Source organism: Typha latifolia, chromosome 10 (assembly GCF_019914945.1).
Source record: "Typha latifolia isolate L0001 chromosome 10, TyphaL0001v2, whole genome shotgun sequence".
NCBI lineage: Eukaryota > Viridiplantae > Streptophyta > Magnoliopsida > Poales > Typhaceae > Typha > Typha latifolia.
Genome location: NC_133095.1, coordinates 324,692 through 347,791, shown reverse-complemented (window position 1 = coordinate 347,791; position 23,100 = coordinate 324,692). Strand labels below are relative to the sequence as shown.

The window sequence follows — 23,100 nt, the reverse complement described above, 5'->3', positions numbered from 1 at the left end:
TTGGGCAATAATAACCATTATACTTGTATATTCCAATGAAGAATTAATTCCTACTAGTATATATATATCTTTTGTGAATTAATTCACACCACTGTCATCTATTCAAGCCATTCAACAAGTTAATTTACTGCTGTTGAAATCTTTCAGTACTCTGCTTTCCGCGTTCCTTGGAATATATATGCGATATAAAGATAACTATTCTGTTGTGCTAATAATTTTAAAATGCATAAATTGGAAACTCGTAGTTGCACGCCATCTTCTAGGAGTGAAAATAATTTCCCCTTTGTTGAGGTTTTCAGTGCAAATTATGCGAGAGGAGAGTAATAACAACGAAGAATTCCACAGACGTTGCCGATATTTCTCAGGATCTGAAGCGGCTCGGATAATATAATCGTCGGCGACTTGTTTGCTATGTTACCGCGGCGGCAATTTACTATTTTAGCCATTTAAGGCTCGGTGGCAATAGAGCAATTACGTCAAACTCTGACGTCAATAAATATCCGCTGCTATTTTCTCCTCCCGGCTTTCCGACTTCCCTCGTCGTCTTTCCCTCGCTAGGGTTTCAACTCGATCGGTTCGGAGCTACTCTCCGAAGTACTCAATTTGACAATGTTTAAGGTATTCGATATCCGATCCCTAATCCTCTAAATTCTTACGCGTAATCTGGATAATTTTTCGATTTCGAGCTGATATAAACATCCACGATGACTTCAGAATAGTGATATCATTAGCCATTCTATTTGTAGGTAAAGAAGACGTCGTATGGTGCTTCTAATGAGCAAGGTAAGGTTTTCCTTCTGATATTAATTCTTTAGTAGATTATATGACAAGCGGCATGTGATACGTCGAGAGCTGATGGAGTGTGGTAGTGTTTCTTCAGCAGAGCATCGTTTTGTTAAAGGCTCGGAGATATTTGTTGGTGGTATGCCCCGTACTGTGACGGAAAACATGATCAGAGAGGTCTGCTTATATCCACACCATGTGCCTTTGTTCTCTTTTGCTCTTTTCTTAGTGAACAGATTCAAGGAGAAATTAGCACATATGTAGCTTAGCAGAAAATTACTTGTTAGAGTGTGATCATTTGTTCTTCTTTTCCTCTTCAAATTGTTTTATTTTTTTGTTGGATATGATCATTTTTGAAGAGAGGAGATGCCATAAAGTAATGGAGGAGGAAAAAAGATAATTTTGGTCTTTTTAAAGGATCCAATATTTAAAATATAATCTACTGATCTATTCAAGAGATTTGGATGAGAAACCAAACATTCTGAAATTATTTGTATTACAAAAGGAAAGGAATTTTACATTGAATAAGAAAGCAAGCTGTGACGAGTTCAGAATTGAACAAGATTTGGTTTCCCAAGGGAAGACGTGTTTCTAATTTATACAACAAACAAAGGTCATAGATTCGTAGTGGCCCAAGGTGGATTTCAGCCAAATTCTATCGTTTATGCCTGGAAATCAGCAATTTTGCCATTTAAGAAAAGTTTTATTTTGCTTATATCTTACGGTGTAGAACTCGGAATTTGATTTTATTTGTTTCAATTTCTTAGTTTGACTCAAACTAGGATTTTGAGTCTGGATCAAAACTTTCCACAAATGGAATGTTTTTCTTTTTGGCAGATTAGGTTTTTTTGACTCTTTTGTTAGCTTATAAATAGTCATATAGGCGTGTGGCCAAAGGGAATTTTTTTAGTTTGGTTTTTTTCGTAATGAAAATTTGAGAGTTTTCTCAATCTTTCGATTTTTGTGTTTCTCCAAAAGTTGATGCCTTTGATATGGTTTCCTTAGAATAAAAAATTAAGGAAGAACTTCCCTCCATTAGTTGTGCACAATCAATGGACTGAGGTTATCTATTTCTTCTTCCATGCTTCTCTGCATCAAAGTAACCCTGGAATTTAGTTATTAGATTGTACGTTATGTTGGAAGCGTTAGATTTAGTTGTTCAAGGCCAATAGCAGTGGGAAATCATGTTATCCTTTACAAATTTATAAGGAAAATGTTGCACTTTTAGGTTTGCTGACTTCTAGTACATTTCATGGAACACTGAATGTGACATTTATTATAGACTATACATTGACTTTTTTGATATGGAAAAGAAGTGTATCTGCACACACCTTACCCTTCTAGCTGCAAAGAGTTGAATCTAGAAATTAATGTGGTCCTGCTAAGCTTGTGATGAATTTGATACCAAAAGGGCAATTCATTTAGTTGCACTGTATGCGGCAGAATGGTTTACATTCTTTTCTTTACGATTTTTTGCAGCTGTTTTCTCCTTGTGGAGAGATCATTGAAGTACGAATGATGAAGGACCAGAGTGGTAATTCAAAGGTCTGACCTCCCTTTCTCTTCATTTGGACTACTTTTAAGGTTATGGCCAACTGTTAAGATACTTATTATTTGGGATCTTTTCAGGGATTTTGTTTTGTGCGTTTCATGACTAAGGAGGCTGCTTTGCAAGCTCAAAAGGAAAAGAACAGAGTCATGGTAAAGAATATTAATCTTAGTTGTCACCCTTATGTATTACCTAACTGTTATTTCTATTGGTGCAAGTATGTACTATTGTGTAGAGTCTGTAGACATGTTTATGTGGGTGGAGCTTGCATTATTAGTTTCATTGTTATTATCATCTCAATTCGAACTTTGTGCCATTTAGAAAGGATGCAATATATGTTTCTTTGTGAACAATAGACTATTCTCATGCAACTTTTTATTGTTAGAAGGATTTATTTTCTCTGCACCAAACTTTCTCTGGACACCTGGACACCTTCTTAGGATGATAATTTATTGTTAGAATAGTGGCCGCCTTTTCCCAGTACCACATACAGTTGTAGCATTAGAAGTGAAAGTTGGCTGGCAATTGGTTTTAACATTTCATGAAAATGTTTAAGATTGACATCAATAATTGGGTTGAGATTTTTCGTACAGTGTAGGTGATAACCTTTGAAATTTCATCACGTAGATTGTTGTTCTGGAGTTCATTATATTCTAGTTATAATTTTGTATACTGACCTCTTTCAGCTCCAAGGAAAGAATATAGGTGTGGCTCTTTCGTCAGATCAAGATTCCTTATTCTTTGGAAATCTTCGGAAAGGTAAGGTAGTTGCATAGTTTTGTCACACATTCATGAATGCGTCCACATATTAGGTTGACATCTCTAATTTATCCATTGCTTTGTTAAAATATGGCATTTGCATCAATCATCCATTAACAATAGAATTTCCTTGAGACAAGTCCAAGGTCTCATATAGGATAATTTACTTTGTTATACATATGTATTCTAAAATTGAAGGCTATGGAGGTTTATCCTATGAATCCATGAGCTTCAACTATAAATCAATATTGTAGATTCCTTTAAGCATCATATATCTAGTTTAAGTGCTATGGTTGGACTAGGGGTGAAAACGGATCCGATTAACTCTGCCTCGACCTGCTATTTGACCAGATTTGGATTGGATTCGAATAAAAAATTTCTATGCAATCTAAATACGGAATCATATACAGGCAGGATTTTTGAAAAAAAAGAAACGGATATAGATTCAGGTACGGGTAAAAAACCTGAATACGGATACGAATATAGGTTGAATATAATTTTTCGGACATGGATATCGGATATCTGTATAGTTGCATTTTTTTGAATGGTTTACAATTTTTAGGTTGCTTATTTAAATGATGAATATTAATATTGTTACTAATATGTGCTATATATTATTTCTAGAGATCGATTTTGCTAAATTTATATGTATTTGACATGCAAAAAAATTATTTATTTTTGAAACTCTTAATATTTTATGTTAATTGCCTCCAAAAGAAATATCATAATTCATTTAAAATTCGATTTGCATCAACCGATCCTCTATTCGAAAGTTATCTAATCCGTATATGTTTAGTTAGAATATAATTTTAAATTTTGCTATTCGTCCAATATTCGTATCTAAATTTATATTTAGATCTAAAATATAAATCCGAATGTAGGTTAAGCATTATTCGGGCTGTATTCGATCCATTTTCACCCCTAGGATGAACCTTGCTTTCTATTAGAAGGCTTCAAAACCAGTTCACACAGTTATCATGTCATGTCAGCTACTGGAAACTTTTAAATAGCTTGATGCAGCACAACTTTTAACCTTGTACCAACTTCTATGACAAATGCTTCTTGGTTATGATATGGATACTGTGTCTGTCATTAATACAACTTTTAGCATCTACTTACTACATTTTATTGTTTTGTTTGTTAATATATTCTAGAATGGTGCTCAGAAGAATTTGATAAGTTGGTGCGCCAGGTACACATTTCAGTTGTTACACTTAGAATTATCAAATTTGTCTTTAAACACCTCTGCTTCTTGTATTTGCAGGCGTTTCAAGATGTTTTATCTGTAGACCTTGCAATGCCTTCAAGCTCTGAAAATTCTTCTGCTGGAAGAAAGCAACTGAACCGAGGATTTGCTTTTGTCCGATTCTCTTCTCATGCAGTGAGAATGCTGAACTTGTTTAGTTTATCTTTCTCTTAGTTGGTAGATTTACATATTGTCGTTTGTCTTCATTACTTCTTGCAATTTGCTTACGGATGCACGTGAAGCGGTTTTTTATATCATTCACCTCTGCTGTTTGGTAATTCTTAACGATGATTTCATTGTTTTTGTGGTTGACTCACATATTGGTTTATCTTGCAGGTCTCCACCAATCTCACATTATCTACTCATAAATTTATATCTTGATGCACTTATATCAGTCAAACCTTTTTACAACATTTTATTTGATTTCCACTTGTGCAAACTTTGAGCATTGCCCTTGTAATTTTCTTGTCAGTATTGATTGTAAGTTTGTAACATCAGAGAGAGGGAGGGAGAGAGGGAGAGAGCATGTTTGGATAGAAAAAGAATTCTATAGGAGTTTGTGGGGTTTAGATTTTCCTTAGGAAATTCCAGAGGGATAGGAAACATTTTCCATTTGGGTGTTTGAAAAGCATTTCACGGAAAAGTTTCTGTAGGAACTAGCTCTCTCCTAAGTGGGGAAAAGAATAAGTATGACCTTATTTCGTTTTCCTATGCTACTTCCTCACTCTTTTCTTTCTTCCTTCCCCATTTCTCTCTCTCTCTCTCTCTCTCTCCCTCCTCCTCCCCTCTCACCACCCTATTATCTCCTCCTCCTCCTCTCGCCACCACCTCCACACATATCCTCCTCATCCCCCTCCGTCTCCCTTTTCTCTATTTTTTCCTCTAAAATTTCCCAGAATACCCAAACAAAAAAATTTGAGTCAATCCTAAGAGGATCATATATGATCCTTTAGTTGCACTTTTTTATTCCGACATGTTAAAACTCTTATTGAAAATTTTGCCAATGTACCCAAACAGGCCCTAAGATCAAACATATTCCTTGACCTTGTGTTTCTAATTGTTCTCACAGTTGATTTTATTATGTCCAGAATTATAATTTGCCATAGCACGTTGTTACGTGTTTGCTTCAGTCCATCATGACTTAGATCTAAAAGACGGGAAGCAAGTGTATCTGTAAGATTATGATGGAATTACTTCTAATTATGTCAGTTGCAGCTAATCGCTAATCGTGATATTTATCACTATGATTGCATCAATCTTCCTCATCTATCATATCATCTTGGGAACCACTTGTAAAAATCAATAATCTGCCAAGTAGATCATAGACCTTTGATCTTCTCCTCTTGAAAATATCAATCACAGGATGCTGCACGTGCATATCGCATTGGGTCAAAATCAGACTTTCTGCTTGGTGGGTTGCATCCCTCAATAGACTGGGCTGAAGAGCCTGAGATTGATCCAGAAGAGATGGCAAAGGTAATGGATGTTTATTTTTCTGTTGGGATATAAAGATACATATGTAACTGATCTTACATTGATTTATAATCTCACTTTATTCTTCTTCACCTCTATTCCAGATCAAGACTGCTTTTGTTGGAAATTTACCAACAAGTTCTGATGAAGAGTATTTGAAGAAACTCTTTGAACCACTTGGAAAGGTGAATCAGTGCTTAACAAGTTCAAGTTAGTGCTAGGTTGCTAGGTTCTAAAGCAAAGTTTTATCTATCATGCTATTCTTTTTCTCTTAGGTGGAGAGGGTAGCATTATCAAGGAAGGGCCATTTTCCAGTTGGATTTGTTCACTTTGCCAAGCGTTCAGTAAGTGTTGCTGTGTTCCATTCATGAAACTCATCAACACATATTTTTGCTTTCTTTGCATCTTATGTGCCCTATAATCATATCCTCCTTTATTGATCTGAATTGAACTAAGAAGAGAAACAGTTCTATTTATTTCGCTTTTGGTGATTATGGCATAAAAAGCCTACTGATGATATCACTCTTGGCAATAGATGTAAGATAAATATGTGTAAAATTCATCTAAATGTTAAATATTTTGTCTGACTGTCATCTTGTGCAGTTCCAATTTTTTTCTCTTATGTGACATCAGTGGTGCACAAATCATGTTTTGGAATTTTTAGGTTTTTCTTTTGACAGGACCTAGATAATGCAATCAAGGAAATGGATGGGAAAACAATACAAGGACCCCATAGAGGCCCAAGTTTTAAGATCCAGGCATGTCATGGAATAGTAGCCTCTGAAATTATCTCTGGAGCTGCTCGTCATTACTTCGAAGTTTTATATTTACTTCTGCTAGTTTTAGTATAATTTGCAGAATCACCTGGGTATGATTTATTTCACTCTAGGTGTCAGTTGCTAGACCTGCGGGAAAGGACAGGAAGCGTGTCCGTGATGAGGCCAAAAGTGAACCAGGAAATAAATCCAAAGATCCACCTGATTATTCTTATGAGAGTCATGTTCATGATTCATTGGATCGGCAAACAAAAGCACCAAGACTTGCTAATATGGTAGTGTCCACTATTTTCTGCATGATCACTCTTGCATCTTCTTTCTTTAAAAGGATGCGAATTGACAAACTAGTTTTAATCAAGACCATATTGCAAGGGGTAAAATGAATGAAAACAAGCCTTTATGATCTAATTGTAGTTATTCACGATCGGGAGTGTCAATGGGCTGCATCGGCCTGAGCAACCTAATAGCCAGCCTAATGTTTTTTTTGTGCCTGGAAAAGGTATTGTTTCAGCCTGAAGAAAGGGCAAGATCCTAACTGGGAATTCCCTGAAAAAACTACAGTTGCCTGAACCTGGCCCACTCCAAAAGATTGCTTATTTTCCACCCAAAAAATTCTTCAAGTGAGAATTTAATGAAAGAAAACCTAGACAAGGACTTACTATATGAATCTCAATATAATTGTTTCTCTACTGTCACGCCCTCTATTTTGAAGCTTCATCTAGAATTGAGATCCTGTCTTATCTTGGTCCATCTGGGGCTCACATGGCACCTATGCATATCAAGGGAAGTAGCATAGCAGTACTGTTTTCTTATGTTGCTTGGATACAAAAAGAAGCATCATCCTGCAAATAGTTACTGTTACATCCAAGCTTTTACTCCCAATTATGTGGGTTGTCTACGATTCTACATGCCGTGAAATGTCACTTTTCGCTTCATTTTTCTAGCATTCCTAAGATATCATGTAGTAACATTCTGAATTATAAATAATCTCCAATTATTTGCTTTGGTTATATTTTCTTTTGTAGTCTGTTTTCTTTAATTGGAGTATCATAGTTTACCAGTCATCATTATCTAATTTGGGGGGTGGGAAATTATGAATGCTATAAAATATCTTTAGTAGCTCAAACTCTCTCTCTCTCATTCTTTTTTGGGGTCCTGTTGTTTAGGTGCCTGCCTCTGCAGATCCATATGAAACAGCTGTTTTATCATTACCTTCAGCAGTAAAAGAATGCTTGCTTCAAGTATTGCGTCTTGGAATTGCTACTCGATATGATGTAAGCTATGCTAATTAACATTAGTGTCCCTTCTATAATTTTTCTTTAACGCGTTCCTTAATCAACATAGTAGGCAATGAAAGAGAAATGTTGGGAAGAAGTCCTACTTGTAGAAAAGCAATATGATGCATCCTGTCATTGGAATGAATCAGGCCACCTATTGCTTGTCTGAAGCATTTCCCCCCTTCTTTCTTATAGTATTTCTTGTTAATTTAGCAAGCAGAAAGCCTTGCAACCATTATTCTTTCATTTGTTTCATCGATGAATCTATTTCACTCTTTGGCAGGTTGATATCCATTGCATTACTAGTCTCAAGGAGCTTCCAGAATCAGCTGCTATAGCAGTCCTTGATCAGGTTTGTAATTTTCATGCACACAGTTGTGTGAATTCCATTCTCTGATTCAACCTCTTCATCATTCTTCTTGGATGTGATTTGCAGTTCATATTATCAGGTAGATACAAACTTGATAAAGGAGCATACTTTTCTTCTTTGGTTGCTAAGGTTTATTTGGCATTTCCTATTGTTCTTGAACTCTCTTTACCCTCGCTTGTGTTTTATTTATTTATTTTTCATTGAAGATCCTCTCTCTTTTGTCAATCGCAGCACCATATGGATAAGTTTGCTTTCCGAGGGAACCCATCACTCCTCCCAAGAAGTAATTATATAGCCAAGGATTCTGCACTGCTTAAATTAAGAGCCCCGCATCATGGGCAAGGAATTGATCATTCTTCTGCTAGGTCAGTATACATTTGCTTGGACTGTCACGTCATTTTTTATTTATCAGGTCTTTTTGCAACCTTTTCTAATTTTTAATTGTAACTTACATCAGTGTCTTCTATTGAAGAGTTTCTTCCAGTTCTTTACTCAGTATTTAGAGTTAATCATTCTTCGCATTTTCTTATCATTTTTCTTTTCCGGGACAGTCTCCCATCTCATATGAATTTTCATTTTGTAGCCTGCCATTTTAGTTGATCACCCTGCTTAGTTATTTTTACTCTCTATCTAATGTTAGTGTTGCACAAAGACAACTGACGAGCTCGTTGAGTCATATAACAAGTCGTATGTAATTCTCTTCATGCTATCAAGTCTAGTAGTTCAGTAGAACTCCTTTCTACTTCAATGTTAATCTCTTGTAAAGTATTTGTTGAAAAATTCGTATATTTTCTGTCAATTATTCACTTGGTATCTTTCTAAAGAGCCTCTTGCTGCAGCTGGTGAACTGTTAGATTGCATTGGGAACTTTATGAGAGACATCTAACTTGTTTGCAGGTACAGCAGCTATAGCTCCTCCCCAGGTGTATATCCCTATACTTCTTCACTCCGTGAAGATCCCCTCTTGTCCCAATCAAGTGTTACAAAATTGGGAGAAACCACATCCTCGTATGGAAAGCTACATCCATCCTTCAGGGACTATAAGATCGGCAACAGTTCCGATTCTCAGTTTACATCCTCCGCTGAACGCTCTGCTGAAAGTCCTCGAATCAAGTCGGATCCATTCGCCGAACGCCCTGCTGAACATCCTCAAATCAAGTTCAATCCATTCGCCGAACGCCCTGCTGAACGTCCTCGAATCAAGTTTGATCCATTCACCGGACAACCATACAGGTTTGATCCTTTCACAGGTGAACCTTTATAGCCGATGACAGGTCAGGTCGTCAAGTCTGTTCTTATTAGATCGGCAGAGACCATAGGGACATGACTGATGTTTATCCTCCTGAGTAACGAATACCTCATGAGTTTTTTTTAGTGATTATTTGTAGCGAGACAGCCGGTGTTGTAATATTATGTTGTTTGAAGACCATATAACAACTTATAAATATGCTTGTTTATTTTGGGTGAGTTTGTAGGCTAATTATGAATTATACATAGGGGCTAATCTTTCTCGAAAACAAATAAATAGATTATATTATGAGCTCAATACATCAAAAAGAGGCACATAATATGCAATCTATATTCTTAATTTTTTTCACAGAAAAATTTACGTTCACACGCATTCAAACTCGAGATTACGGATTAATACATCATCACCATGCAAAGAATATATATATATATATATATAATTTTTAATTTTTCCATTTTTCAGTATTTTGAGAGACGACAGCCAAAATGGGCCCCACGTGGCCACGTCCCCATATCACGGCGAGGGCGGACTGATTGGACTAGCGAACCCCACGACTCCGTCCACGTGACGAATCGTACGGTGATCTCTCGATGAGGGAAACGGACGGCTGGATCGCGGTCATCGGGTACCGGAAAGGGTTCGAGCCTTTAACGGTCCCACCATCGTTACAAGTACCGCCCATCGCTCTTTTCGGATCATTTGATCTCTCTCCAACGCAGTTACTTTTTAGGGTTCGAAGAAGGCTTTGGTTTTTACCTCGAGAGGTGGTGAAATGGAGAGGGAGAACCATGTCTACGTGGCGAAGCTCGCAGAGCAAGCTGAGAGATACGACGGTGAGTGCTCTCATCTGATTTCGCCTTTTCTTATGGTTTATTCCGTATTTTGGTCCTCCTTCTGTCATGTAGATTCGAGCTATTACCGATTTTTCTTTGCTGAAATCTTAGTCTAAATTGTCTTGTGCCTACTTTTTTTTTAAAAAATTGCCTTTTTAAAAAAGATTGTCTTTTGCCTACTTTTTTTTTCTTTTAATTTTCAAAGCTTTTTCTTCATTTCTCTTTGCGATTCCGTAATATTTTTAAGTCTTTCGAGATTTAGTTTTCTTATTGACGTTCCTCTTTGCTGCCATTTTTCTTAAGGTTATGTTACTGGGATACGAATGACAATTGAAAAGTTTTGTAGCAACGGATAATTTTTCCTGAAAAAAAAAGAATTTTTATAGAAGGATCGTATGTTTTAAAGTTGTGCGGCAATGAACCATGACAAATGAAGATATCTATTTATTGTCATGTTTATTCCTAGTGTTGACAATGGTAATTACCTCCTCAAGGTACACCAAGGACGACTCTTTGTCAACTTTTACTAATAGTAAATGTATAATTGCTCGTTCGTACATAAGATAACTATCAATTTGATTGCTATCTTAATCCAGAAATGGTTGAAAGCATGAAGAAGGTCGCTGAGCTTGACGTTGAGCTGACTGTTGAAGAAAGGAATCTCCTTTCGGTGGGTTACAAGAATGTTATCGGGGCTCGCCGAGCTTCATGGCGCATCATGTCCTCCATTGAGCAAAAAGAAGAGTCAAAAGGGAATGAACAGAACGTCAAACTGATCAAAGGTTATCGCCAGAAAGTTGAAGATGAACTCACAAAGATATGCAATGACATCTTATCCATCATCGATCAGCATCTAGTTCCTTCTTCTGGCTCTGGAGAATCTACTGTATTTTATTACAAGATGTAAGTTTAGCTGCTACTTAATCTTTTTTGCTTGTATTTTTCATAAGCACAGGCGGAGAGTGGAGAATCTACAGCTTTCTCTATTAACCGTCCTGGGAGTGGAAGCTTGTTAACCAATTGCTGCTTGTGGGAACCTCTGGTAAAGCTTTTTTTTTTTTAGTACTAAATTCATTGTATGTGATACAGGAAGGGTGATTACTTCCGTTATCTTGCTGAGTTCAAGACTGACCAAGAAAAGAAAGAAGCTGCTGATCAATCTTTGAAGGGCTATCAGGCATGTCCAAATTTTGTCCTTGTCATAAATCTTTGCTCTTTTGATATATTTCCTTTTATTTTAGGCTGCCTCAAACACAGCCAGCAGTGATCTGTCCCCTACGCATCCTATCCGTCTTGGTCTTGCTCTGAACTTCTCAGTCTTCTACTATGAAATCATGAACTCCCCTGAGAGGTATTATTTACATTCAAACATTTGAAAAATGTTCAGAATTATCTTTTCAATAATGTCAAAACATTTCCAGGGCATGCCATTTGGCAAAGCAAGCCTTTGATGAGGCAATTGCAGAGCTCGATTCCTTGAGTGAGGAGTCGTACAAGGATAGCACTTTGATCATGCAGTTGCTGAGAGACAATCTTACGCTCTGGACATCTGATTTACCTGAGGATGGAGGTGATTTAGATTTTGATAGATAGTCTCATATCCTTCCAAAGATGATATATATTTACTCCTAGTCCTTTTGACCCATAGTCTTACTCTCATATGCTGAAACTCATAATATTTTGCAGCCGAAGATGGGTACAAAGGAGGAGAGGAGGCCAAAGCAGCTGCAGAGCCTCAGGTGCATAGCGATTCGCCAATTAGTTCTCCCTAGTCGTGCTTTTATTGCATGATATTGTCTTTCAAATATAGGTTTAGTAACTGTACTTTTCTTGTTGCAGAACTAGCGAGGATGGTTGTGTCGGTAGACATGCAATGGAGGCATACTTTTGGAATTGAGAATCCTCAAGAGGGTTGCAATAGCTTTTCAATCCATGTATGGCATCTGGGTCAAAGCAGGGAATCCTCCTTTTCTCTTCGGTTATCAGGATAAGAACGTGGCTCCCTTGATGTATCTAACCTTCCTCATCGTTGATCATCTCCCGTTCTTTCTGCCCTTTTTATGTTTTATTTGAAAGCGCCTTCACTGTTAAATGTCTTAGGTTAGTGAAATGATGTATTAGGTGGTGGCGTTGTTTCCTTTTCCTTATTTGTACTGCTAAACTCTGCCGGTTTCTTAAGGCTTCAAACGAACGACTACTTACTAAGAACCCTATGAAAGAAAAGTGTTTCTGAATCTCTTTACTGGCACTTCTATGGATTCTTTTACTGGTTCCTTATTATATTATTAACCTTACTCGATTGGTGTATATGTAATTTGTGATCTAAACTTGTACATTCTCTAGTGTAACGGTGACATCTCACAAGGGAAGACGATTGAGTTGCATTAGTTGGCTATTAATTTGTACTAACTATGGCAGCCTTGTGACAAGCAAAATCCACCAACCACAATTTTTTCTTTCCATTTTGCAATGCCATATATTACATTCATTATCAGGAGCAAATATTTTTTTTTTCATTTCCTTGGGGCAAAATGGATTTGGCAAAATTTCCCCTGCAACACTTTCTATATACTCTGTTATTTCTGACATTAGTCAAAATAAATGAATGCAAGAATAGCCAATAGTAGAGTAATAGCAAACCGTTACCAAAATTTGTGTATTCTACGACGGTCAACTAGGTGATCACAGAAAAAAAAAAAGACTTCACACTAGCAACAGGAGAGTCAACTTTTACCCTTGATTTCCTGAAACAAAATAACATTTACATATATTTGGCAAAGTGGCAAGAGTATAGCACATGGAACAGCGCTTGCTTGGAAAGGCTATCCAAGTTATAAGAATCTTAGGAAGGAAGGCATCTAAGTTCTCAGATGAAAAAAACAAGGAACACAATTCAGATGAAAAATGAACTGTTGATGAGTTAGAAGCCGCAACCCCATTAATCCCGAAATTAAGCTCTGCATAGAGTTGGCAAAATCAGGACTGCATTAAGAATGCTAAGATTGAACTAATGCTTGCCATTCTTGAAAGAGGTTGTAGTGTTGATAGAATGCAGATAACAATCACCCTAGATAAGACATGCTACTCCTCTTCCTTAATGTGGTAGTCCTGCGGCAAAGAGAATTCCTCCTCTTTATTGAATTTCTCAATCTCTTCATCATCAGGTTTCTGCGTAAGAATATTTTCTCACTATAACATTTGAAAGTCATGGCATTTACAACTAAACAGAGTTATCCATCATTCATCCAATTGTGGACATCTAAAAGCTTTTGTTTTTTAAAAATGTCCAATACTATTTCTAGCCTACAAGTGATTATTATAATAATAAAAACAAGTTAAAATAACGTAGAGAGTTTTCATTCACCAGCATTTCTAGGTTGAAGAAGCGGTCTAACAGTTGCAAGACCTCATCTGCTGAGAAGTGTCTATCCAAGCTATAAGAGTGAGACAATATCAGTTATATGTATAGTAATATCAGTTGATCAAATGTTCAGGATATACTTTAATCATCAAGACTTACCTCTTCTGCAGATATTCCATCAATCCAAAGAGAATGAAATGACGATGGATGCCTATTCAAAATTAGACATTTAACATGAGTTTAGATATTGTATCAGTATTAGCGAGAATTTAGAATATTACTGATAATAATAGCTTCCTTCATACCAATCTCCGATACGAAAGTATGAACACATATTCAGTATGCATAATTGGAGTTCAATTTTACAAACAAATTTTAACCCGATGATACTTAATATTAACATATTGAGGAAATACAGAGAAGCATTACTCCCTTATTTACGGGGATTCAGAAGTGAGTCAAGGACTATCCACCTCAAACAAATTGGACGAACCGCTTTTTCCAAATCACGGATATAACAATCTCTTTCTCTAAATTTATCATCACCAGGCAAAGAACACATAATTATCGAGAGTTATTATATATAACAATAGGAGTTCAAAAAAGGGGATTAGTAACACCTAAAAGGGTCATGCAACAAATAATGGTAAATTCTAGGAAAAGATAACGAAGAAGAATTACCTTGCAATTTAAAGGGGGGGTAGAATTCCAGAGCTTCCAACACCCTCAGTTCTAACTCCACCTGCGATTGCTCCTATACAGCGCACCAAATTTAAATAAAAATGAATAAATTCAAGATTAAAGATAATTTTTCTCGAGAAATAGTGATAAAAGAAGGAACCTTTGGGAGAGACGAGGCCGAGGAAAGCGGAGCCTGCGAGAGCCCGTCTTGTTCCTCCTCCCCCGGAGCTTCCATTTTCTTCTTCTTCTTCTTCTTCTCCGTTAGACACGGGAGATCAGAGGGTCCAAAACCCTAGGTTTTTTCTTCTCAGTCTAGCTCAGTCAGTAGAGCGCAAGGCTCTTAACCTTGTAGTCGTGGGTTCGAACCCCACGATGGGCGTAATATTTTCTTCTCTCCTTTTTTGTTTTCTCCAACTTCAGTATTGGTGCTTTAATTCTATTCTAGTATTTATACCAACTATTAATGAAGGACTCCATGCTAATGCTAGCCCAAGGCCTAATTAAACTTGCCGCACGCATAGCAAAACTATTTAAACTAGTCCAACTTGAGACCTAATTGGATATCGGGTAGGTGCAAGAAGAATGATCCGTTTATCTTTTTGACGCGTTACCCGGATCCGAATACTGCCAAGTCGGCAAGTCGGCTCGTTCTCCTCCTCCCTTTTGACGATCGCAAGTTCGCAACTCTACGGCAAAGGCGAAAGAAAGCTCAGTAGAATTAGGGTTGGTTAGCCTTTTGAGTTTCGATTTCAGTAATCTTCTCTTTCTCCTCTCTCGCCTTCCCCAAATTCTAGGGTTTTGTGTTCTTCCGGATGCCCTTCTTCCCACTGCCGCGAAGATGAGGGAATTTGAGCAGCTCGCCGGGATCTCCCTCTCGATGTCGCCGGATGCGGCATTTCCGACCGATGGAGGCGGCAGGTCCGTTCTCTCGTGGTGGCTTACGGATTGCCACGGACTCTGGTACAACCTCGCGTTGATCGTGCCGTCGGCGCTATTCGTGGCGTACCTTGCTTACCAGGCTCGCAAAAGCTTCGCAAAGCTCACCTATGGCCGATCCTATATCATGATCGCCTATTATGCCCTTCTCTGGGTCGTCAGCGTTCTCAATCTCCTGTGGTGTCTCCTCCAGGTACTCTTCGATACTTTTTCTTGGGCCTCGTTGACGGCATCTTTGAAATTAATGCTGTTGAGTTATGTGTCTATCTAGTGGGTTGTCAATTACTCTGTGTTAGTCGGTGAATTGTCAGAGCATGAGGTATTTATGCAAGTTAGTTGTTCGGGAATAGTAAGAGCATGAAAAGATTGTTGCTTTCCTTATTCTCAAAAGGAAACTGGGTGGGAGCACAGACCGACGCAACTTGTTTCGCCTCTTTAGTGAGTTTGAACAAGTTTGACATTTGATTTTATTGACGCTGTGTGATCTTGGGCGAACCAATTTGGTTGCAGACTTTGTGAAATTGTGTACGAGGACCAAACTATCTTCTATTTCGACTAACACATCATCTCATATTTATTTCCTAATTTTCTTCTGGTTATGTTTGCTATTCTGCTTGCTTTATCTACTTCCATAATGTTTTTCTTACATAAGAAGGGTTCCTCTCTGCACCAAACTTGATTTTCTAGATGTTACTATATGCATCCTTTTTCATGCCTTTATATCTCTATTCTAGTATATGGTGCGATGTATCATCCTCTTTTCTCTTTCTTCTTGGAGGACAGGCATGGGAATGTACACCTACTAAAGAGTTCTCTTGGAATATGCTATCGTTGTTTTCAAAATCCGGAATGTTGTTCCTGGAAATCAGTCTTATGGCGTTTTTACTTCAAGGGAATCATGCGAGTGGTTTGGAAGCTTTGACACATACATTTGTCGTATCAGGAGTCATAGTTGCTGCTGATATTTTACTAAAGGTATGCATTTTTATTAGAAAACAGTAGCTCGACTGCTTGGGCTGAAACTAATGAGGATTTTTAGTAGCTTCAGTGCTGCATGGCTATGTAGCTACTTACCTACTTGTCTGATCACCGTCTGAGTTTAATTTTTTTTTGCAATGGAGGGGGCAATCTTATGTACCGTTAAAATGAACTTGTCAACAGCCTTATATTTGTGAAGCTTGTAATTAGTATTACTCTGAGATGGATTTGTTCTTCAGGCTATCTATATATTTGGTTTTGGTGTTCCACTGTTTGTCGACACCAGTGAATCGTCAAATCGAGTGAAGTGGGGACTGTGGATTGTCCACAAGTTGTTGCTGACCGCAGTCTATGGCTCGGTTATGTTCATGTACCATTCTAAATGGAGAGAAAGGTTACCAGGTAAATCAAGTGACTCATATCTATAACTTCTAAATTTAGTCATTTATTTGTTACTGGATGTTCTTTCCCCTTTTGCTGCAGCACGACCAGCATTCTACAATTATATATGTGCGATGCTCCTGTTGAATGGCATATCACTGTTCGCTTGTGTTCTTGTGGGCAATGGAGCTGGGTTTGGTTTCTGGTATTCACCATAGAATTCTTTGGAAGATGGATTATTATTTATCATACATTTGGTGTAAACATTTGATACTATCTCTGTCCACAGGTTATACAATCTCACAACAGTATGCTACCACTCTCTTTATCTACCACTTCTGTATGTGACTTTCCTTGCAGACTTTTTCCAGGTATGGTTCGTTGCACTCTTAAATCTTGCATTGGTATTTGCTTGATGTTGGGATATTTTTGCTTCTATTTGAACTGATACAGTTATGCCTTCTGTATAATACGATTTTAATGCTTACAGGAGGAAGATTTGCGTTTGGAAAATGTTTACTACTCTGAGATGAAAGATGCTGGTTTCTTTGATGCTGATTGGGATTAGTATTTCCATGAGCAGACTGTATGATATCTTCTTTCATGTAAAAAATCTGCATACTTATCAATGTGCAACATTCCTATTTCCAAGTTGAAATTGTATGAACTCATTAACAATACAAGTTCACGCTTCTTACAATGAATGAAGAGCTGTAAAGTTTGTAGCACTGTGTAGTGCAAGTATTGCGAGCGAAAGACTTTCTAGTGATAAAGAAAATTTATCATGAACAGGAAGAGAAGTACTCGGCAAGACCAATCAATATGATCAATGTTGAAAAAACCATCAATGTGATCAAAGGAATTTACTGCCACAAAAGCATATTCTCGAGAGCTGTTCAGTAAAAGCTATTTCACGCAAAGTATGATTCACACATATCCAGCCATTTTACTAGAAGAATCTTTAGGCTGTGTTCAGTTGAGGAATAAGACTAAATAAGTATCATTATTTTAATTTTTAATATTAAAAAAAAAGTAATACTAGTATTGATTATTTTAATGTTTAGTTTTATACTAGAATAAAAAAATGATTATTATATTTTATATAATATAGAATTAATATTAAATTATTAAAAAATAATAAAATTGTATTAAAAATTTTAACCCGGAAATACCTTAAGTATATGTTAAAGTAGTGATAATATATATTTTTTTGAAATGATATTGGTTTTAACCCAAATGATGGTAGAAGAGAATCCAAGTAGAAGGTAGAAGATAATAGAATAAGGTCATTAATCATGTACAGAACTATCCAGTCAGCAGTATGAATTTTGTCCAACCACATCATGACAGCTAGTAAATCAATAAAAAAATGGAAGCAGAGCGCATTGGGCCCCACCCCCCAACACCAATCACAGGCAGGGGCTTTGGTTGAGTCCAGAACTTCCCATTACTCCACACATGGGTTTGCTGCCGTTTATAAGGGCCAGAACCTAAAGACAGTGTAGCTCACTTCCCTAGGACACACTCCTACAGAATGGTCTGGCAATAAAATTGTGGGTATTAAGGACTGGTAGATGTAGACCATCCTTACTAAGCAGTAACTTTCTACTCAACCAGTTGCCTATTGTCCCAAAGCTCCTCCTCTTTCTCTACACAAGCAAGCAACCATGGCAGTTCTAGTGTGTGTGGTTCTTATCTTGGCCATGTTTGGTGTATCAGGTATGCAAGCTCAAGCCATTTCATGTCATCCTACAGGTTTTCGATTTATCTCTTACGTTGTTGAAAGATCCACTACCTTCCTCTTCTTGTCAACAAGCCTCCTTTACTCACCACTGTCCTAGGTTTTCTTGTGCTTAATTTCCTTGAGAGTAATTAGTAACTGAGGTGAGATCAGACACATATCCCCTCCTCTCCTCTTAAAAGGTGGCCCCTTTGGGGGATTATATGATGGGAAAAATGAAAAAGATGTCATCTTTCAGTTTTAGTGAGATTTCTGTGGGGCTTTCTTTAATTCTTTCTTCCATTTTCACAGTTTGTATTAGTTTGGTAAGATGAGCTGAGCTTTTGTTCCTTTTCTTTTTTCCCTTTTTTTTGTGGAAGATGGTGCTTGGTGTGTGTGTAGGTCTGATATGAGTGACAGTGTTCTCCAAAAGTCATTGGACTATGCTTGTGGAGCTGGGGCTGATTGCAACCCCATTCTCTCAAATGGAGCTTGCTTTCAACCCAACACAGTGAGAAGCCACTGTTCTTATGCTGTTAATAGCTACTACCAGAGGAAGGGGCAAGCTCAAGGGGCTTGTGACTTTGCAGGCTCTGCAGGTCTCACTGCAACAGACCCAAGTAAGTCTTGAAAAAATCTCTCTTTATAGTCTATCCTGATCACATTTCAACACACTGAGATGAAATCTAACTACAAAATTTCTTTTGTTCGCAGGTAGTAATGGTTGCACATACCCTGCTACCCCCAGGTATGTTAATGAGTAAATCATACTTCCCTTTTGACTTCTTCTCTTTTTTCTTCTTCTCTGAAGTAGGGTTTATTCTTTCCTTTCGACTGATTGGTTGCTTTACTGCTTTGGCTTCAATTGTCAAACCTTTTCTTTTCAGTGATACTTAATTTTGTCACTTCCTACTTTTTCACTTTATGTCACTATAATACTGCATTACTTAATTTTTACTCAGGGAATAAAGATCCTAAACATCTCCATCAACTATTAATCTTCTGGATGGATCTGATCCCCTTCTTGTTCCATGTTCCAGCTGGTTTCTTCCAAACCTTTTGATTGCTGAGATTCTATATTCGCAGCATGAGATTAGATTTAAATACTCTGAGGCCATTAGTAATAATTTCTTTCACTAGGCCAAACTATATATATATATATATATATATATATATATATATATATCTCTTCTAACATCCTTCCTTGTATTTATTAATTTGCTATGTTCAGCTCTACTAAATAACTTTTTTCTTTTTCTTTCTTCCTCCAGTGCTGCAGGGACAACAAGCACACCATCAACCACAAACGCTTCAGGATCAACATCAACAACACCCACCACCTTCAGCCCACCTGGGTCAGTCTTAGGAGGACTAGGCCCCTCAGGAAATACCATATCTTCTGATAGTAGTGATGGCGGCCTTCCCCCTGAGGCCAGGATTCTTCTGCAGCTCCTTGCCATTTTGTTCTCAGTCATGGTTTACTTCAGTGGTTGATCAAACATTAAAGAACCCATGGTTTTGGAATGAATGGTAGCCGACAATTTGTGAGTATTTGGAGGTTGTGTTATTGTCCATCTACTAGAGATTGTTTCTCTCTCTTTTTCCTAGTGGCAGGCAAAAAAAGGAGTGTTGAATCCATTCAAGTGAGTGGTATGGAATGAGTTATTGGCTGTCTCTCACTTGTTAAGACTCGTCCCTTCTCTTTCCCTTTGCGTTCCCTTTTGTACATTTAGGGAGGCAGCAGACATTTATTAATTGACTTAGTTTACTGGTCTTGTGCATCTGTCTGTCTCTGGCACCATCATATTCTGTTTCTTTACATCATTCCACGTGAATGCCTTTCTTTGTCAAGGTCTAATTTTCAAACTTTTCTTAGTATGTCAAGAGAAGATAAAAAGGATTATATTGATATGAAGTAGGAGAGATGTCAGAATCTAGAGTTTCTTGTGAACTGGAAGGATGGTAATCTGCAAATAAGAAATAGAAGAAAAGAAATTTGTCAATATTTTTTTATGGATCTGGTAGTCTACATACATTGCTCTCATCATATTGAGCTTTCAAGTTTTAAGAAATTTGATGTCAAGTTTGTAATAAGCTGTGGTTTTAAACTGGAGAACAATATGGTGCTCTGATCACGGGAAGGTCCTTGACCGATGCATCTAACTTTAGAGGCTTTTCAGCGTATAATAAGGAGCTCTGTTTTCTCACTTTGATTCCAGGCTTTTCCTGGTAAAATTTAAGTTAACCACTAATCGCTTGATCTGCACCTGTGATGCTTGTTGAAATGCCTACAAGAAAGCACGTCGCAATTACAAGTTCATTGCTATTAGTATTTGGTCTCCTCCCCCCTCTGTCTGTCTCTATATACTAAAAAGAGTTCTACTGATTAAAGCTCTCTTAATACTTTTTAAGGTGATCAAATGAATTGATTCTTTTGATCCTACAGGTCCAGTGTCAATCATGCCCCATAAATTGGAGGCCCAATTGCTATAGGCTTTATTACACGTAGAACTTTCTTGATTTTATTTCATTTATTTTATCGCAACTCATACAAAACTACAACTACCTCTATGCACGGGTAGTAATTTCCTTCAAAAATCTTTTTCAGTTCCCACCTTCGCTCCCTTGATATTAACATAGCATACAACATCTCTTACAAAAAGGGGTTAAAAAATAAAGAAGGAAGAAGTAGAAGAAAATGTGAACTTTGAACACATTATAGTAATATGTATGTGTATATATATATATATATAGTCATCCGTTATTCTGGTCGTCGGCGTCCTGGTCCTTCTTGAGATCGGCCGGCGGCAAGAAGTAATCCATCGTGAGGCCCCAGACGTTGAAGTCGACCTCCTCGATCGTCCACGCCTCCTCCATCTTCCTCTTGTGGTTGACTGAGCCCTCGCCGTAGCGGAAGAGCGTGACGGCGGTGCGTCCGGCGTGGGCGATATTGATGCCATTGACGTAGCGGTAGTCGTGGATGACGGACTCCATGCTGGTCTCCCAGAAGATGCTCTCGCCCTTGCGGCGGCCGGCCTTCATCCGGAGGAGGTGGGAGTCCTCGAGCTGGATCAGGAGGCCCGTACGCTGGCTGAAGTACCCCCAGATCGTGTGGTGGATGATGTCGAACGTGGAGGCGCTCCGCGCTTTCAGGATGGTGGGGTTCGCCTCTAGCTTCAGGATGAAGCACTCCTCGCCGTTGATGATCCGCTCCCCGATGCACACCGCGTCGGAGAAGAGGTTGGCCGTGGATCTAGGATCTAGGCCCTAATAAGTAAACGTGAAATTTAGAGCAGATTGTCTTTCTTTAGTTCAAATATATGCGTATATGTATAGATATGTGTGTGTATACCTGGAGAGATCGTCGCAGTGGGCGTGGCGGTCCTCGGGACGCATGGGTCTGCTCGGACGCCGATTGCCTCCACGCCACCTTGCCGTCACTCCCGGCGCTCATCTTGTGGCCGCCCATGATGAGCTCAAAGTACCAGAGCTCGGGGCTCTTCTGCCAGAGCACGTAGCCTCCGATCTCGCCGCTGCCCTTGGCGGCCACGCTCTCGTCCCCCATGTGGAACTCTGACGCGCACATCCGTACCTTCCCGATCGCGTACATGCTGTGTACCGACCCCAGCGCCGGCTGCCCTCCCGTTGCCGCTACGTACTGCTGGATGATGTACTTCGCCGTCGACGCTTGCTTTGGCAATCGGACAATTAGCACCCATACATGTGTTAAAAAAATTGCATTCTATGCGCAAATAACTAGCAGGCACGTAACATGAATCAAAGTGTAGATGTTACAATGGAGCAGTCGCGGATGGAGCGGCTGAAGGCCTGATCGTGCGGCACGGGACACGGAATGAGTGGCGAGCCGACGACGTTGAGGAGGAGCTGGAGCTCGGCGTTACGGCCGGAGAGCTGCGACGGGGAGTCGATGGCCTTATCAAATGCCTGGGCCTTGAGCCACGTGCGCATGTTTTGAAGCCGGGCACCACTGCCACCGCCTTTGGGGAACATCTCATCAGGGATGGGGACCTCAAGGACGGTGTCAAGGCCATCTTCTCTATCAAAGTTTGGGCAAAGCTTCCTCATGGAATGGAAATGGATGAATGAAATAGTTGGTAATGAATGGCAAAGGGGTGAGAGAGAAGCCTCTGAGGGAAGGCCCAACCCCACCCTCGCCTTCTCTCTCTAACCGCTGCTTCGTTGGACGTAGCCACGGATAAAAGGGAAAGAGAGATACAGAGTCAGAGAGAGAAAGAGGAGGTGTACATTTGTGTGGCCAATCACTGCCTTGCCGTGGTCGTAGTCTGGACTATTTTTACGGGGGCATCACAGTAATTTCCAGTCCACCATATTCCTAGAAGGCTAGAATCCTATTCTCTTGTACTTAATAAGGAAATTTCGTAAGTAATCTTTTATTTTTTTTTCTATAATAACTCACTCGGAAACTAATCGTTAGCAGCGCATATTATTATCACTTTCATTATGGGCTGGATTGGCTGGCCCAATAGAATATATTTGACATTCGCTGACTCATCTGCACATATTGAGGAGAATTCATTAGGGTGTCCAATCTGGCAATAATAAATAAATAAATAATAGGGATAATTATATTTATTCACTGTAACAGTTTTTCTAAGTAAATCGTAGTAGAAAAAATCACATAGATTCTTTAACTTAGAAAAAAATATATATATTCAGAGAATATACGTTAAAAATAATAATACTTAA

At 38.5% G+C, this 23,100-nt stretch overlaps 6 protein-coding genes and 1 non-coding gene across 12 annotated transcripts; 5 read left to right on the top strand and 2 right to left on the bottom strand.

Moving 5' to 3' along the window:
• Window positions 1-261: 261 nt before the first annotated feature.
• On the top strand, window positions 262-9,690 carry LOC140796083 (uncharacterized). Of its 4 annotated transcripts, none has more exons than XR_012110403.1 (18): window positions 262-618; window positions 747-783; window positions 881-960; window positions 2,263-2,328; window positions 2,413-2,484; window positions 3,019-3,091; window positions 4,246-4,283; window positions 4,356-4,472; window positions 5,700-5,813; window positions 5,915-5,995; window positions 6,086-6,154; window positions 6,491-6,568; window positions 6,700-6,861; window positions 7,753-7,860; window positions 8,147-8,215; window positions 8,300-8,312; window positions 8,465-8,598; window positions 9,131-9,690. XR_012110403.1 is itself a non-coding variant. In XM_073148945.1 (18 exons), the coding sequence occupies exons 1-18, from the start codon at window positions 610-612 to the stop codon at window positions 9,495-9,497; spliced, it is 1,737 nt and encodes a 578-aa protein (XP_073005046.1). In that variant the 5' UTR covers window positions 262-609; the 3' UTR covers window positions 9,498-9,690. The 4 variants fall into 4 exon arrangements, 3 of the variants coding, with proteins under 3 accessions (XP_073005046.1, XP_073005048.1, XP_073005047.1); XM_073148945.1 differs by having other exon boundaries at window positions 8,300-8,362; XM_073148946.1 differs by having other exon boundaries at window positions 286-618; window positions 884-960; window positions 8,300-8,362.
• Window positions 9,691-9,944: 254 nt separating this feature from the next.
• On the top strand, window positions 9,945-12,549 carry LOC140796084 (14-3-3-like protein GF14 iota). The gene is made up of 7 exons (XM_073148948.1): window positions 9,945-10,315; window positions 10,912-11,218; window positions 11,405-11,492; window positions 11,557-11,666; window positions 11,737-11,885; window positions 12,002-12,054; window positions 12,155-12,549. The coding sequence occupies exons 1-7, from the start codon at window positions 10,255-10,257 to the stop codon at window positions 12,158-12,160; spliced, it is 774 nt and encodes a 257-aa protein (XP_073005049.1). The 5' UTR covers window positions 9,945-10,254; the 3' UTR covers window positions 12,161-12,549.
• A 483-nt stretch (window positions 12,550-13,032) lies between these two features.
• LOC140796457 (uncharacterized) lies at window positions 13,033-14,781 on the bottom strand. 3 transcript variants are annotated; one of them, XM_073149494.1, is made up of 6 exons: window positions 14,518-14,781; window positions 14,358-14,430; window positions 13,836-13,887; window positions 13,680-13,749; window positions 13,382-13,483; window positions 13,033-13,272 (listed from the first exon to the last, which is right to left on the bottom strand). In XM_073149494.1, exons 1-5 carry the CDS (start codon window positions 14,590-14,592, stop codon window positions 13,397-13,399), a joined length of 357 nt encoding a protein of 118 aa, XP_073005595.1. In that variant the 5' UTR covers window positions 14,593-14,781; the 3' UTR covers window positions 13,033-13,272; window positions 13,382-13,396. The 3 variants fall into 3 exon arrangements, with proteins under 3 accessions (XP_073005595.1, XP_073005594.1, XP_073005596.1); XM_073149493.1 differs by having other exon boundaries at window positions 13,033-13,483; XM_073149495.1 differs by having other exon boundaries at window positions 13,033-13,483; window positions 14,358-14,418; window positions 14,518-14,780.
• On the top strand, window positions 14,663-14,736 carry TRNAK-CUU (transfer RNA lysine (anticodon CUU)). The gene has a single exon. It is a non-coding gene; the product is annotated as a tRNA-Lys (tRNA).
• Window positions 14,782-15,015: 234 nt separating the features above from the next.
• Window positions 15,016-17,380, top strand: LOC140796456 (protein CANDIDATE G-PROTEIN COUPLED RECEPTOR 2-like). Its single transcript, XM_073149492.1, has 6 exons — window positions 15,016-15,486; window positions 16,077-16,268; window positions 16,511-16,673; window positions 16,755-16,857; window positions 16,942-17,023; window positions 17,143-17,380. Exons 1-6 carry the CDS (start codon window positions 15,196-15,198, stop codon window positions 17,218-17,220), a joined length of 909 nt encoding a protein of 302 aa, XP_073005593.1. The 5' UTR covers window positions 15,016-15,195; the 3' UTR covers window positions 17,221-17,380.
• Window positions 17,381-18,091: 711 nt separating this feature from the next.
• On the top strand, window positions 18,092-20,153 carry LOC140795927 (PLASMODESMATA CALLOSE-BINDING PROTEIN 2-like). The gene is made up of 4 exons (XM_073148749.1): window positions 18,092-18,371; window positions 18,753-18,992; window positions 19,087-19,120; window positions 19,644-20,153. Exons 1-4 carry the CDS (start codon window positions 18,320-18,322, stop codon window positions 19,864-19,866), a joined length of 549 nt encoding a protein of 182 aa, XP_073004850.1. The 5' UTR covers window positions 18,092-18,319; the 3' UTR covers window positions 19,867-20,153.
• A 714-nt stretch (window positions 20,154-20,867) lies between these two features.
• Window positions 20,868-22,604, bottom strand: LOC140796028 (uncharacterized). Its single transcript, XM_073148864.1, has 3 exons — window positions 22,168-22,604; window positions 21,725-22,063; window positions 20,868-21,639 (listed from the first exon to the last, which is right to left on the bottom strand). Exons 1-3 carry the CDS (start codon window positions 22,456-22,458, stop codon window positions 21,127-21,129), a joined length of 1,143 nt encoding a protein of 380 aa, XP_073004965.1. The 5' UTR covers window positions 22,459-22,604; the 3' UTR covers window positions 20,868-21,126.
• Window positions 22,605-23,100: the final 496 nt, after the last annotated feature.